Here is a 15,870-nt window from a genome sequence, read left to right on the forward strand (position 1 = left end):
ATTTCCTGAACTCTGTAAGCTACCTCACCGAAGATCTCCAGACCCAGCCAGGCATCCGCTGGCATCGCTGGCTCTCCGGCAGCACAGCCCCTTGTAGGTCAAGAGCAGGCACTGCCCAAGAAAATGTTGAACTTCAAGGGACAACCGCTATGTGGTCAGGAAACTCCCAGCCTGACTCAAGGGCTCAGAAGGCCACCAAGGGGATACCAGCTCAAGGACCCAAGCAGTAACTTGAAGTCAAAGTCATCCATCTCCTGGAGGTCAAGTTCTGAACAAGATCCCTCCTCCGGCCACTTGAACAGGTGAGACATCTGCGAGGGGCTCGAGCAAGCCAGGCGGGTGCTTTTTTCTGATCGGAATATTTCTCTCTTTCTCTCTCTCTCACCAAAAGGCCAGAGTGGTGGTTGTGTTACCCCTAGTGGGCTCCCAGTGTGCCAAGGGAGAAGGTGGACGTCACACCATGAGGGACAGCCCCTGGGGACTCCCATGCGATGCTTGGCAACACGTCCCCAGTGCTGCCGTGTGTGGGGAGCTAAGGGATGGAGTTCTTGATCTGCTGCACCCTGAAAACGGTGTCCCAACTTAAAAAAGTGTGGCTTTCCTCCTTCTCAGGAATTCTAATATTCAAAGCCTTTTTTCCTCCTGCTAATTTTAGAAGTCCTGCTATTCTCTGGGAGGAGAATGGTGTGAAAATCAAGCGTAGTATCCAAAAATAAAAGAGTAGATCTGTTTCAGGGCGTGCAGCATATTTAACTGAAAAGCAACTCCAGATATGCCACTTTCTATCGAGTCTTTAATACGTTTTCCAATTTCTCCAGAATATTTTAGCTTCAGAAAAGGCAAGGATGAACTTCCTAATCTATGAATATTTTTGCGACTGAAACGGGCACCCAAAATTATTTCTGGATTGTAAGGGGGGATGTTTTCAGAATGTGATGCCAGGTGATCACTCAGGATGTGAGTCACTGGTGTGCTTCCTGGGGCCACACCAAGATGGATGACAAGTTTCCCTTCGGGACCTGGAGCATGTTCCATTTAGAGCATGTTCCCAGGCAGGTGAAATGATACAGTGCTCTCTCCGTGGACCCTGAAGGTAGACTTCATGGCATGCTTTGCAAATCTCCCGTCTTCACTAAAAAAAAAAAAAATTTCTTGCGATCTAAGGAATTCATTGGTTCCAGACCCACTAGGACTGTGGAGGGGCGTGAGGTCCAGGTTTGTGGGCTCCACTCCAGCTCCTCGGGTCTGAGGCTCTCAGGAATGGCCCAGCATGACTAGGGGAGCTTAGAGGAAGGATGCCGGGAGGCTACCTGAAGACCCTGGCCCGTGCCTCCGCCAGCCAGGGAAGCCAGAGATTTGTGACAGAAAGTTAGAACTCTGTGTCAAGCCCTTCATGCAAACAATAAATATTACTTCTGCTCATAATCGGACTTTTCTCCAACATCGTCTTTGAATGTTGAACCTTTTTCAATTAATTAAAAACTATGCACTGCAGAGTGCATATTTTATCAGCCCTCAGCTGCTTAAGTGTCTAGAAAAGACCAGGCAGTTTTTCTTTCTTTCTTTCCCTTTTTTTTTTTTTTTCCAGGCAACTCAGAGCAAGTACTTGCAAGGGTCATATCTTTTTAATTATCTTTTCTCTCTTTGATTAATTATTCCGTCTGACAATAGCGTGTTTCTAATGCTATTCACCTGCCTTTGATGATTGACAACTTTTCTGTCTGATTCAGAGCAAACAGCTGCTGCCACAATCTCCTAGCAACCCGGGTGTGATGGATGAGCCCCCAAGATGGATGGCTGCAATAAATCATGTCTCCAGCCATAAAACTGAGAAAAGGGGATAAGAAGAAAAGCGAACAAAAAACAAAACAAGGTTTCTTCCCATGAGTGCACTCAGTTCCTTACCAATTACACCTGAAATGGACTTTGCACCTATTAATAGCAAAGTTTTCCTAATCAGTAAAAATGGGATGATGCCATTTGTATCAAAGGTGTTTACAATTGTTCCTGCAAATTGGCACTTGTACTCCAATTACCTCCAACACTGCCCAAGTGCAAGGGCAGAGGATCAAAGTTTTGCTTTCTTCCTTGAAGTCTCGGCAAGAAACAATATCATCTTTCTGTAGTCAGATGTGATTCCAGGCACCAACAAAGGATACAAATCTGATGCTACTTGATTTTTGGCAGCAGCTGGACAACACCAGAAGTGAATCCTAAGTCAGCCTGTGCACAGAGTGTCAGGCTGCTAATAAAGTTATTTCAAAATACACACACACACACACACACACACACACAAGTTGCCTGGAGTTGGTAAGTGAATACGCCACATTCCCATTTCTTTCCTGTTCACGGGAGATGCAGGCTTTTTACACGTCAGGGAAAAGTTTGTTCAAGAAGCAGCAAGATACGAACGTTCAGCCCTTCCACAAATTCTCGATTCTTATTTCTTTAGATAAAAAATGACCCCGGTCTAACTTTCTGTCCCATCATTTTTTAAAATTAATGTCCACACGATAAGTCATACAAGAAGCCCTAAATTTAATTAGCAGACCCAAATAAAGTCACATATTTAATAGAATGCTTGACAATTAAATTTGCACTATCGGGGCTCTCCTAGCGGAGGAGACGGAGCAGGAAGGCCAGCAGTTTCTGTTTCCCTTCTTCCACCGGGAAACAGCGGGCCTCTCGAGCAGGAGGGGAAAGGCCCTTACTGATGCCTCCCAGCAGCTGGGGGCCAGTCGGTGAGGCAGCCTGCGTCCCTACGTCCTTCCAGTAGGTGGGGGTGTCCCGGAAGAGCGTTCAGGGTGCACCAGAACCAGAAGTGATTAGCCGGTGGGGCCTGCAAACAGCTGTCCACATCAGTCCTGGCGCGGGTCTGAAGGGGCCAAGTGCAGACACAAAAGCGGGGGAGGCTGCTGGGAGCAGGGGCAGGGTTAGATCATTTTTTATCTGAAATATTCCTGGGACGTGGAAGTCTCTGTTTCTGCATTCTCACACTGCTAACCAAGCCAACCGGTCTTTTTTTTTTTAATAGTTATATTGTGCTAAGCTTTGCGGATACAGATTTTTTTTTTAAAGCATATCACAGAGTTTAAAAAAAAATCAGACAAGGGTCCTGGCTTCAGGAACTACGGCTCTGTTTATATTTTAATGTTTCGTACGTGACTGCCTCTGTCGGGGAAGAGAGGGAGAGAGGGAGAGGGAGAGAGAGAGAGAAGTTGCCTGTTAGCTTTAGTGTAAATCACAGATACTTCATTTTTCCCTGTGTCCTTGGAAATTATTTAAAATTAAAGCGTCCCTCCTTGATGGGAGGGGGTGTCTTCTATATTGTAAATGGGAGGGCCTGTGTCTGGTCAGCAGCAATGATAATCCAAGGCCAATCGATGGAAACACACACACACGCAGGCCCCTACCCTGCCCCGGCTCGTCCGACTCTCAAGTTACAGGTTTACACGGCAAGTCTAAATAATATTCAAAATGATAAATGGCACCCTACGCCCGGCATCCACCATCAATCTTTTTTTAAGGAACATCCATCTTCAATAACGCATGTTTGAATCATGTGAAGCCAGGAGCCCTGAGATTCATTTATAGCACCCCTCGCAAGCCAGGGCAGCTGAATGATACCTGTCAGCCCTGCTTGTTCTCTCTTTTTTTTTTTTCCCCTTGACTACTAAAAGGGAAAAAAAAAAGAAAGGAAAAGAGGAAAGGAATGTAGGGGGTGGGGGAGTCAGAAGAGCGTCAGAGGCTGAGCAGTGTGGTTTAGCAGATAATATGAAAGAACATAACCTCGTCCACGCCTCTGCCAATCTCGTGCCCGCCACGCCACACACTCAGCCATCCATACGAAGCAGGCTCTCCTCCCCTCGTCCCTGCGTCTCCTCTCTCCGCTCTCCTCCCTCTCCCTCTCGCCAAATCAGCAGTGCTCTCTCTGCAAGCCAGCGGTACTGTGTACAGTGGGAGGAGGAGGAGGAGGCACCATCACATGGACCGGGCTTCCCTCCCCTCCCCGCTGTCTGGCTGGGGCCCATATGATAAATGACATATGTCATTCTGTCAGGAGGGAAGGGTGGGTCAGTGATGTATGACTCCGCTGAAAAGGAAATCGACTCTTTGGCATGGCGCAGCTCTTCACCGGGATCTAGTTTCAGAACTCTGAAATGAATTCTCCGACGTTTCAAGTGCATACTTAGGGCAGGCTGATGGGAGGCCTGGGGAAATCACACTTTATCCTCCCCCTGCCCTTCCGATGGCAAGGGAGGGGAAAAAAAAAAAAAGGTTCTGCCACTGGGTACCTGCAAAAGGCCACGCGCGTGTCAAAGTCCCCAGCAGTCACACACCATGAGTTATTAAAAAATGTGACTTTGGGGAAAAGAAAAAAGGAAAAGAAATGAAGTGGAGGAAGGTTAGTCCTTTTATTTATTTATTTTTTCATGGCAAAGGGCTGACACAAAAGCAAGATAAAAATTAGCATGTTTGAAGTAATCGTCCGCAGCTTGACATCTGCATAGTAAATTTTAAAGGAAAAAAATGTGTCAGACAGCCCTGAGCCGCTTCGCCCTCCCCCCTTTCATTAGCTCACTGCCAGGGTGGCACTGCTGAACCTCATTACGGCAAGAGGATTTATGAAGCTGAACCCAATGGCAAAGAAAAGGCATCTGTCAATAATTGTGGGGAGCTGCACTCACAGCTTTGAAATCTCATTAAGTATGCAGTTATCAGGCATAAAGATCAAAAACATTACTCAACTCCGACAGAATCTTATGGAGGAACATTAATTAGCAACAGGCCTACAGTACAAAAAAAAAAAAAAAACACACAGACTTCCTCTCACACCTGCCCAACCCACAAACCTAAAGCAACACTCCCCCTCCCGCCCGAAAAAAAATAATTCCCGGCATCTGAGACTGATCAAGAACATGAAACGAGAGACACACACAGAAAGGAGGAGAGGGAGGGAAGGGGTGGGCGGCGGGCAGGGAGGGAGGGGAGAGGAGGGCGGGGAAATTCGGTTGAGAAAGGCTTGGCGGTGAGGAGAGAAAAGGAAGAAGCTGTCAAACTTGAGAAGGATGTCAGCGCTGGCCCTGATTACAGGGGCCTATGGAGTTCTCAGACCTTTTATCATCCTCACCATCAAAACCAGCCGAGAGTCACCACAGGAGAGCTAGTGGCTGGCCCACTGCAGCCAAGGCCTAGGCTGGGACCCCAGGACCCTGTCCTCAGCCCCTGCTCACCTGGCAGGCTGGGATGCTAGGCCTGGTGCCCAGGAGACAGGCCCTGGCCAGCCTTCCGCAGCACCCCGATTTCCCAGCCTGGTCTGCAGCCAGCCCGAGAAAACGACAGCTAGACCCAGCTCCCCTGGCCTCGGGCACAGTCTAGGGAACCACTGCTGTCACTGCATCTCAGCACCATTCGCAAACACCTTTTTCTTCCTCCAAAGAAGAGGCATCCCCTTCTCACACATCCACTTTCCCTTATTTTATTTCTGTGTATGCCTGATTCACAGACTCTGTGCCTTACAACACACCGAAAAACGAAATATAAATGCAGAGAATTCACATCCAAGCCGTCAGGCCAACGCCGGGTCATGCGACCTCCTGACCTTTGTAACACGTGGGACAGGGCACAGCTGATGACGGGGGTCAAACCTCCCTGCTAGGTTGACTCCTGGTTATCCATGGGGAGAAAATTAAATGACAGGGTTCCTCTCCCACCACATCCTCCACCTCCCACGAGCTGTGATGGCAAAGAACACATGTTTGGAAACATCCCACGAGAACTGTGTGTTTGGGGTCTCGGGCAAACTTATGTCCTACAGTGGCCTGGATCCAGGTAGGTACACGGAAATGTGTGTGTGTGTGTGGCGGGGTGGGGGGGGGGGGTCTCAAAGATTCCTCAGGTTTCTGTCCAACAGGCAATGTCGGTCAACTCTGTGGCAGGATGTGCAAGACAGGCACGGTCCTCAGATGCCCCCATGAAAGGTGTGTAATAACAGTAGTAATAATAAAACATTAGCTATTCTGTACTAATTTCCCTTCCTGCACTGCTACTGAAAGGTGGCCTTCTCTGGTTACCCATAAGCACATGCTCCTATGTTCTCTGTCACACACACACATACACACGGCACTTCCCATAATCTCACACTATGAGGATAAGAAAAACCTACAGAACAGCATCTCCTCTGATCTGAAATCTCTACTATCATTCTTCTTTGAGCTCTTCTTCCATACTTCATTCCATAGGCCCTTCTGAAGTGTTCACCTCTCTCCTCTCCAGAAGATAATGGTCACCTTTTCTTAATTAGCCACATCTTTAAAGAAAGGGGAATTAAAGATTCCTAGGCAACCAGCCTGGAGACCCCTTCAAGCCAAGGCCCATCCTTTCCAATCACTGACTCTCCTTGGGAATATCAATGAATGCAGCTCAGATGAATGGTCACCTATGACCGAAAAAAGTTGAGAACACTTGTCTATAAATACCAGGCTTGACGAGAAGGAATTTTAGCAGGAGTGTTACAATAAGGTGTTTATATTTTTTATGTGCTTACCATATTACCTTTATTATGTGTAACATCAAAGTGATTATAGCAATTACATCTAACAGAATTAATTACAGAACTTCCCATCATCCCAGGATACATAATGCATTAGAGGTAAGGCAAAGAAAGAAAACATCTTGATTGTTAGTAACTATTGTTGCTGTGTGTTTTCCCTCGCAGCAACGCCAAGCCAACGGCAGCTTTCAGGAAGAGCAGGGCAACGGAGACAGCTTTAATTGGAAATGAGGTATATTTTCTTTAAATTAAGTAACACTTTTGCCTAATAATATGTTGGCACGATTGGACACATAAAATCAATTTAATTTTTTAAGTGTAAATCTTCAAGAGGCACTGGTTAATCCACCCAACCAATGTTACTACATAAAGGAGAAAGCACATGGGTGAAAGACTTACAAGTCTTTACGTATGCAAAATAAATTCACTCAAGGCTTCATTAATATTAATTTAAATTCAAAACCCATTTACATTAAATTGTTCATTAAAAATTGCCTATTTTATGCAACATGCATTTCTCAAAGAACTGAGAGGAAACTGAATACATAGGACTAGATTTAATGATGGGGATGGAAAATCAAAAGTAGATGAATTGGAGTCATTTCATGTATATTACCAAACAGCCCTTTGCTCTCCAAGGGATGGGTTCCAGTTTGGGGAACAAACAGGCAGTCAGAGTAGTTTGCTTTCCACTACTGTAAACTTGTGAACGTGACCTTCTGGTCTACCCAAGAGGAGGATGAAAACAAGAGAAATTGGTGGAATGGAAAACAGTCGAAAACCAGACTGGGGAAGGAAGCAGGTACCACCTCAAAATCCCACCTGGACTTGGAACCTGGAGAGGTAGGCTTGATTTTTACAAAGGTACATTAGCGAGCATTTGCCAGTACCCATCTTGGTCTAGAAGTAATAGTTTCTCCCCATTCACTCCGCCCCCTGCAATCCTTTATTCCCAAAGCAAGGGGATCAGGAAGATGATGACAAGAAGTTGGTGAGTTCCTCGCTTTGGTGCCCTCCCCCTCGAAGACAATCTGAACTTACACTGTTTCCCCAACAGATGTTCTAGATGAAGAAAACACAGTCATAATTAATAACATGTGTCCTGACAGGATGAGTTAATAATTTATCATTAAGCCCAAACAAATTTAAATTATTCTTCAAGAGCCACACCTTAGCACATTTGAGAAAATAAGGTAAGGAGATGGTCAAAAAGTCCAGGTAACGACCTTTAGAGAAATGCTCCCCCCACCCCCGTAAGTCTCTTGGGCCACTCTTGTTGAAATACTAAAATAATTTACAGAATTGAAAGTAATTAAACCCAAGAATCTAAGTGCTGATCAAATCAAGTGTATGTGCTTGAAATGTCTTCTTTTTTAAATGGGGCTTATAAAATATTCAATATTTGGTCAAGGACACTATGTAATCTTTCTAATAAAGGTTCCTAAACGCGGAGTATGACAGTCATTCAGGCAAGTGGTCATAAGCATATGATGTTCTATTACTGTTTGTTTGGGGTTTTTTTTTACTTCCAAAAATGTATAGCATCTTTCTAGTCACAAACACTAACCTGAATTTTCACACCCATGTCTAACGTAAATGTTTACAAATGCTGAAAAATTAGAGAAAGCTACCCAATCTACGTATCAGTTCCTTACAATTCAGGTAAAAGATTCCAGAAAGAAAAAAAAAAAAATTCATAGCCATTGTTTAGTAGGATTTGAAAATTAATTTAATGACTAACTGCAAATACTGGAAACTAGAATTAATCTGTCTGGATTTTTTTTAAAGGCTTACAGACATTTAAATGCATGTATCGGGACACTTTATCAACCTAACATAAAATTGTCATCTTATCTTATTATATGACTATTTTATGCATGTGTCAAAAGAATTTAAAAATGACTGCCTGTCTATTGAGTCTAATTACAACTGCACATTATCTGTCTCGATGTACCAGTCCATATCATTGTTACCAAATACAATATATTGTATTCCCCTTTCATTTTTAACTTCAGACAGAGAAACCACAATTTGGAGCATAACTAGAACACACACACACACACACACACACACACACACACACACATAGAGCGAACACCTGAGAGGGTCCGGGGTGAGTGCACCCCATGCTGTTCTGTCCTGTTTCCCTGCACGGGCTGCAGGGTGATGGTACAGGGGTGTTACAAAACAGCTTCTTTGAAAGGCCTACCTACCTGGGCTGCACACAAACACAGAAAGTAGACACACACCCTACTTTTTTTTTTTTTTTTTAATACAAGACCAAAGCTATTTTTATAGTTTGTCCAGTGACAGGCAGGAATAAAAATGGGCCAGCAGGAAAGCCTCACAAACTGCGCCCGGCATAACCGGCCTGCTGCTGTTGTTGGATTAAACACGGCTGTGGGGCACCAGGACCAGGACTCCCCATCCTCTCCCTGCTACTTCCCCACCTGCATCAGAAGCCCTCGGCCTGGCCTGGCTCTTCCAGACGCCAGGGGAAGAGAAAGGCCCCGAGAAGGGCCGGGCACTTCACCCTCAAGAAGGCAATCCTTCTCCTTCCAGAAACCCAGAAGTGGAGGGCGGGGAAACGAAGGGTTTTCATTCTGGGAACTCACCTGGGTTTCACGGCATTTCCCCTGGCCCTGAGCAGTCACCTTTCATTCTAATCACTTTATAAAACAATCTTTCGTTAAAAAAAAAAAAAAAAAAAAAAAAGAGGGAAAATGCAGACTTGTGAGGCAATTTGGGGAATAACTGCTGATACATCAGTTATTGACTACCTGGCTCCCGTTTACGAGCGCGCTCAAGGCAAAACTGAGAACAAAATGACAACATCAACCGCTCACAATCAAGGGTGGCCATGGAGAGCACTGAAGCCCTAACTGACAGTTGTCAAGATAATGGGGGCACAGCAGCTGATTCTGGAAGCTTCTCTCCCCCATGTGGATGTCCAGGGGGATAGCCTTGCCTCCTGCCCTCTTTGTTTTTCTCCTTAAGCTCCTTGATTTTTCTTTTTTTTTAAGAATTTACATTGTTCCTTTCGTTTTGTAGGAAAAGGGGTGGGAGGAATCACAGAGCAACCAAAACCAGTCGTTTTGTCACCTGGCTACAGGGTAGAATGTCTGTCCAAAGGAGAGACGTGTGGCAGGTTTGAGAGCAAATGACTCCCAAGGCTGATGCCGAAATGCCTTCCTGAACGTTCCATGTGCTTCCAAGAGAGAAAAGCTCCTCTCTGGAGCTGCCTGATATGTGGGCGAGACTTGGGAAGGTTAGGATGGTGTTACTTGGACACCACCAGGTGTGCCACGTTTCAGTCTGCCCAGGTCTACCAGCAAAGTAAAACCCCCGGCCTTTTGACCACAAGCTCAGCCTATTCCTTGGGGACCCACAGTGATCTGTTACCCCAGCTGGTCCTAAGGAATCCAAATCACTTTGACAAAAGTCAAGATGCTTGAAGGTTTACCTCTGCAACACAACCACCTAAGAACTCCATGAAAGGTTACTCTCTTTCACCGAATAAGACTCAAAAGGTCAGTGGCAAGTTGTTGTTTGTTGGAATTTTTTTTTTTTTTTTTGAGATGGCATTGGGGGAGTTTAGACAATGGCTTTTTATGATTTTACACTTCCTTCCAGAAAATGAATAGGAAAGAATAAAACGTGACATGCTATTTAGTACTGCTCAAATTTCTTTCCCGGTATTTTCAAAAAATACTTGTTGAAAAACAAATGCTACGTATAGAAGAGAGGGAAAATGGCCGTTTTGCCTGAAGGACACTGACCTCTGTAACCCCACTGCTCTGAGCTTCTACCGGCAATGATATTTGCCCACCACAAATGTATAGCTCTTTGAAATTACAAGCCTGGAGAAAGGAAACTCCTGCCCAGGTTTCTCTTCGGCAGGTGAAGAAATTTCTCTCTTCCCTTTAAGAAAAGAGACTAAGCCATGCATAATTTCTATCAAAAAGAGAAAAGCCTAAAGTGCAGAAATACGTCTTTTCAGGGATTCTTGGAGCCTGCTCTGGCCTTCTGGAGAGCAGTGTTACATTTGGCCTAGATGTAAAAACTGTGTGCACCTGTGTGCTTATGTCTGCAAGCTCTCCCCAGCTCTCAGCCCTTTGTGGTTGTTATTCTACCCCAGACCATTAAAAGGGCCCTAATTCCTATGACATGATTATCCAGGTACCAAAGCCCATTTGTCACCTGCAGCAGAAAATTGAGTTAATGCACAACTAAAGGCAGCCAGGACTGTGTAATATCAACTTGATTACATCAAACTAGCTGCAAACCTAATTCTGCTGGATGACACTGCGTCGAGCTTGTCATCTCCAATCATTAAAGCTGTCAGGAATCCATCAGGTTTACAGCTAATTAGGTGAACACTAATGAAGCTGGCAAAACAACTTTTCTTTTTTTATGGCTGAGCGGACCTTTCAGTTTGGAGGGGGAAAAAATTCTCGAGTCTTCTCAAGGTTGCTGGGGACTGGATTTCCAGTTACCAATCAGCAGACATCTTTCTTTTTCCCACTCTCTCTCTCTATCAGTACAAAGCAATCAATTTGTCATCACTCCCAGTATGCCACAAAAGCAGGCATGAACCTTATAACTTGCAGCTGTGAGAACTGAAAAATGGAGAAAAAAAAATGGGAAGTTTCTTGTCCATCCAAACAAACAAACAAACAAACTCACACAGCGCACTTATTGGCCTCTGCATACTTATCGCCAGCCTGGATGTGGAAGGTTTTTTTATTCCTCCACTCTCCTTAAATAAGTAGCCCTTCAGACATTCTCCACCCCCTCCTCCACAGGTCCATTAGGCAGAGGCATTCTGATAAAGTAAATCCAAAACCAGGGTATGGGAAAGAAAAAAAGCACTCACGCTGCCAACTTCTGATTGACCATTAAGCTATTGATGAATGTGCCTGTCAGGAGAGAGACAATTAAATCAAATATGAAACAAAGTCGTTTTGACGGGTCATTTTGATAGAGCAAAACCATTCTTCCAGCTCCTATTAGTTGTGCAGTCAAGTTTTTATATAATGAATATTTCTTAACTGACCTGAGATTTCCTGGCTGGCTTTTTAAAAGGTGCAAAAAGGTTAGTGAACAGGTTGCTTTAAAATAAAAAAAAAGAATAAATAAAACCAACAGCACATTTCCTCCTCCTCTAATATTTTTAGCAGAAAGTTATCAAATAAGAGTCTCAGATTGGCAAGGTGGAAGAGAAAAGATGAAGCAACGGCAGAGAGGGTTCTCAACCAAATGTAAAGATGTGATCACATATGGTTCATTTGATTGAGGCACACAGATACCTTCAAATGTGCATCCAAAAAGGAAAGAAAAAAAATTCCAAAGGCTGGAAGCAGCCCAAGACACTCCTACTGCCCAACTTTGTGAAGGAGTCCTCCAAACTTTGAGAGTTTATTTTGGGTAGATAAGCTCATTGCTTGAGCTTGGAATTTAAAGTAGAAGGTGGGATGGGCAAAAAGCACCAGCCAGGAGGTGACTTGAGAGGCGGCACACTCCCTACAACCACTACTGGGATTTTCAAACTTTCTAAATTTGGGTAACGCTGAGGACAGAGAGCGAAATTTGCAATCTATGTCCCAAACCAAGTCTGTTTTCTTCTAAGATTTTCTTAGGACACTAACAAGGAGAGTACATTTTGGGGAGAAGAAAGAACAGCATTTCCTCTCTGTGACCCTGTGTGAGAAGACTCAAGTTCAGGTGCAGCCGGCCTGTGAGCTCCACTGGCAGTGCAGGCTGAAGTGATGGAAATGACCAGCACCATCACCGGCCACTGCTTCTACAGGCACTCAGGGGCAGCAAGGGTGCAATGCCTTCATCCAGAAGGACACTAGGCAATGCCCTGACCATTCTCCTTGCCCTCCCTTCTTCCACCAAAGGAACGGAAAAGAACGGAAAAGAACGGAAGAGAAGGAAGAAAGAAAGAGAGAGAGAAAGCAAGGAAAGAAACGAACCTCCACTTAACCCTCCCCTTCAGGCAGCATCTGAACCTCTGCACATCTGAGTGTTACTCATATCAAAATACATCCCGTCCATATGTGGTCCTCTCAGCAATCTGCCCCAAATCCCAGAAGTTGCACTGACAGGGCCCTAGTGACGTCACAGAGCTTGGCCTCACCATTTCCAGTGATTTATTGATGTTTATTGGGAATGAATAGATCAAAGGCAGCACCATGACGGGCGATCAATCAGTCATCAAATCAAGGGTGGCAAAGGGCCAGAAACCCTTCTTCCAAGCAACATGCCCCCAACTGACATTATTGCAAAATAATGTTATGTGTGGGTTTTGTTTTGCTTTCAATGATGCTTTTTCCAGAAACGAAAAGAAAAAAAAAATCGGCTTAGTCTTAACAAGAGTTGACACTCCGGGAAAAAAAAAGAAGGATGGGGGGTGGGGGGGAAGTACTCAGACATGTCCCAGAACTAAGTGCTATGAGGAGATGAGGATGGAAGAAGCAGTGGAAGGAAAGGGTGGTGGTGAGCGAAAACAAACCGGGGTAAAGGGAGAGCCAGCATCCAACATCGACTTGACAGTCATCTGACAATACCCAGACCCTGTGCGCTCTGGTTTCCACCGCTGTGCCCGGTTTGGGCCCAATACATGAAGAATCAATCGGATTAGCAGTAAGGTGGCCGAAGGGACCCGCTCGCTCACTCGCTCGCTCTCTTTCGCTAGGCAGACGCTGGGCAGTCCCCCGCCGGCCGGCCGCGGGAGGACACGGAAGGTGTCCCGGGGAACTCAGGTGACCCCGCCCGCCCCCCACAGAAGAGACAGAAGAGGGCTCCTTCCCATCCTCTCCGCGGCCAGCCGGAGAGCGGAGGAGGCAGGGACCCAGCCCGGCTCCGTTCGCCGCGAGGAAGCGCGGTTCCCGAAGTGGGTGCGAGCGGGACGGGGTGGGGGGGTGGGGTAGGCAGAGCGCAGCGGGGCGTCCGGGGGGTGCCGGTCCGCGAGGCGGGCGCACGCACCAGACAGGAGAGCGGAGAGCGAGCCCGGCGCCCCGGAGTTACTCTGCGCGGCCGGAGCGAGAGGGGCGAGGGGCAGGGCGAGGAGCTGGGTCGCCGCCGGCTAGAGACGCGGGGCGCGGAGAGGAAGAGGAGGCGGAGGAGAGGAGGAAGGGGAAGCGGCTCGTACCTGCTGCGCGCCGGGGCGCCTGCTGCTTCCTCCTCGGCATGATGCTCCTCCGGCGACTGCCGCCGCCGCCGCCGCTGCCGGGCTGAGGACAGGGAGGGAGGGGCGGCGGGCCCGCGGGGGGGCGAGGCGGGCCGGCTCTCAGCCTCCCCCCCGGAGAGCGGCCGCCCGCAGGGTGCTGCTGCGCCCCGGCTCTCCGCGTCCCCCCCGCTCCGCGCTCCGCCGCGATCCCCGAACGTGCGGAGGGAAGAAGGAGGGCGGGCGAGGGAGGCGCGGGGAGGGAGGAGCGCGGGGGGAGGAGGAGGCAGAGGAGGAGGAGGTGGTGGAGGAGGAGGAGGAGGAGGAGGACCGCGCTGCCGGCGGAATGGGAAGTTTGACAAATCGCTCCAGAGGCCGGAGGAGGAGGGGGCGGGGAGGAGAGGCGGCCCTGCCCCCCCCCCCCCCCCGCCCCGTCCCCAGACGAGGTGCGCCGGGTTCGGGGCCGGGGGCGGGGAGAGGGGGAGAAGGCGGGCAGAGGGGTGGGAGGAGGAACGCGGGAGCAGCCCCGGCCGGGGCAGGGGGTCAAGGCATCGGAGGGGGCGCTCAGCCGCCGCCGCGGCCCGGGGCTCAGCGGTCCAGTCTTCTGCCCGCGGCGCGGCTGGAGCGGCGGCGTCGGCAACAGGCAAGCTTAAAGGAAAAGGAGATGATCGTGTCACTCGCCCGCCCGCGGGGGCGCCGCGCCCCCGCTCCCGGCCGCGGGCTTGTCTAGGACCCCCGCCCAGTCCGGGGAGGGGGTGCCGCCTCTCCGCCTCTGCCCCGTGCGCGCACGCAGGGGCGCGGCGCCGGCCGGGCCGAGCCCGTCCCGGGGCGCTTGCTACTCTCGCCCGCCCCTCTTCCCCACCCTTGCCTTGCCCCCTGGCCGTCCCCCGCTGCCCCTCCCGGGCCGCACTCCTCTCCCCTTGCCGCTTCCTAAGCCCCCAGCCCGGACCCCGGGCCTGGGCCGGCGCACCCCTGACATGCCAGGGCCCGGGGGCGGGCGCCGGCGCCCTCGGGGGAGGAGGCGGGCGCGGGCCAGAGTGGGTGGGAGCCGCTCTTAGACCCCGCGCCACCAGGGCTCCTCCCCCGGGACCCGCCGCAGCCACTTCCCCCCATTTTTTTCTTCCCGGGCAAACTTTCCCGGGCCCGTCCCGGGGGTCGACATGGGAGGGGGTGCCTCCAAGTTTCCTCTCCAGACTGGGAAGATGACGGTACCTCCACCCCGCCCCTCGCCCCCTAGACGCCGGGCCGCGCCCCCCACCACGGGCGCAGGCAGATCCGAAGGCGGGACGGGGGCGGGGGCAGGAACTCCGGCACCCAAGCCCATCCCCCGCCCCGGGGCGCCCGGAGAGGGGCCACCGCGCCCAGCGCCGGGCCTGCCAGCAGGACTGAGCAAAAAGAATTGATTATTGATTGGGTGATTGGGGTCGCCGAGGCTGCTTGCCGGCCGGGCCGGCAGGCCGTGGAGAGGAGGAGCTGGCAGGGCTGCGCTGGCGGCGGGGCTGCGCGAGCTCACTTACGGGCGGCCGCGAGGGCGCGGATGGGCCGGAGCTCACTGGGACGACCCCCGGGCGGCTGCGGCTGAGCGGGAGCCGGAGCTGGAGCGGCGCGGGCGGCGGCGCATCGATGCGCTGCGGGCTCGATTGCGTCTCCCTGGGCCAGCTCTTGGGCCGGGAATGGGGCGGCAGCGGCGGGGCCGGCTCCGGGTGCTGCCGGGCGGCGGTGGCGGGAGTGCAGCAGCGGCCGCCAGGCCCAAGGTCCCCGAACGGGTGCAGCTCCTGGGCGCGCCGCTGGGGCCCAGGGAGTTCCCCGGGCCCCGCGTCCGAGAGTCCCGGCGGGGGCCGGAGACCCGCGCCCCGGGACCGGCTGCCTGAGCGCTCTGGGAGCTGCAAACCCTGGCCTTCTTCGTGCCTCCCCCCCCACCCCCCTTATGTTTCTTTTTTAGTCTCTTTCTCCCTCTTCTTCTGCCCCCTCTCTTCTTTATTTTTTTCTTTGTGATTGTTTTTGCAAGTTTGTTTTAAAAGTTCACAGGCATGCTTTCTTTTCTTTTAGACAAGGAGACCGTGATCTCACCCTGACGGTAAGATCAAAAGTCTCCGCTCGCCCCCAGCCTGCGGGCTTGGGCTCGGTCCAGACGCCTCCCTGAATG

General features: G+C 49.8%; 1 protein-coding gene across 1 annotated transcript in view; it reads right to left on the minus strand.

The window, feature by feature from the left end:
* Window positions 1-14,118, minus strand: part of TSHZ3 (teashirt zinc finger homeobox 3) — a 69,366-nt gene extending 55,248 nt beyond the window's left edge. The window contains exon 1 of the mRNA XM_057713597.1: window positions 13,710-14,118. Within this exon, the coding sequence (XP_057569580.1) occupies window positions 13,710-13,749 (40 nt within the window). The 5' untranslated portion in view covers window positions 13,750-14,118. The remainder of the gene's footprint in view (window positions 1-13,709) is intronic.
* Window positions 14,119-15,870: the final 1,752 nt, after the last annotated feature.

This window comes from Hippopotamus amphibius, chromosome 16, assembly GCF_030028045.1.
Source record: "Hippopotamus amphibius kiboko isolate mHipAmp2 chromosome 16, mHipAmp2.hap2, whole genome shotgun sequence".
In the NCBI taxonomy this organism is placed as follows: domain Eukaryota; kingdom Metazoa; phylum Chordata; class Mammalia; order Artiodactyla; family Hippopotamidae; genus Hippopotamus; species Hippopotamus amphibius.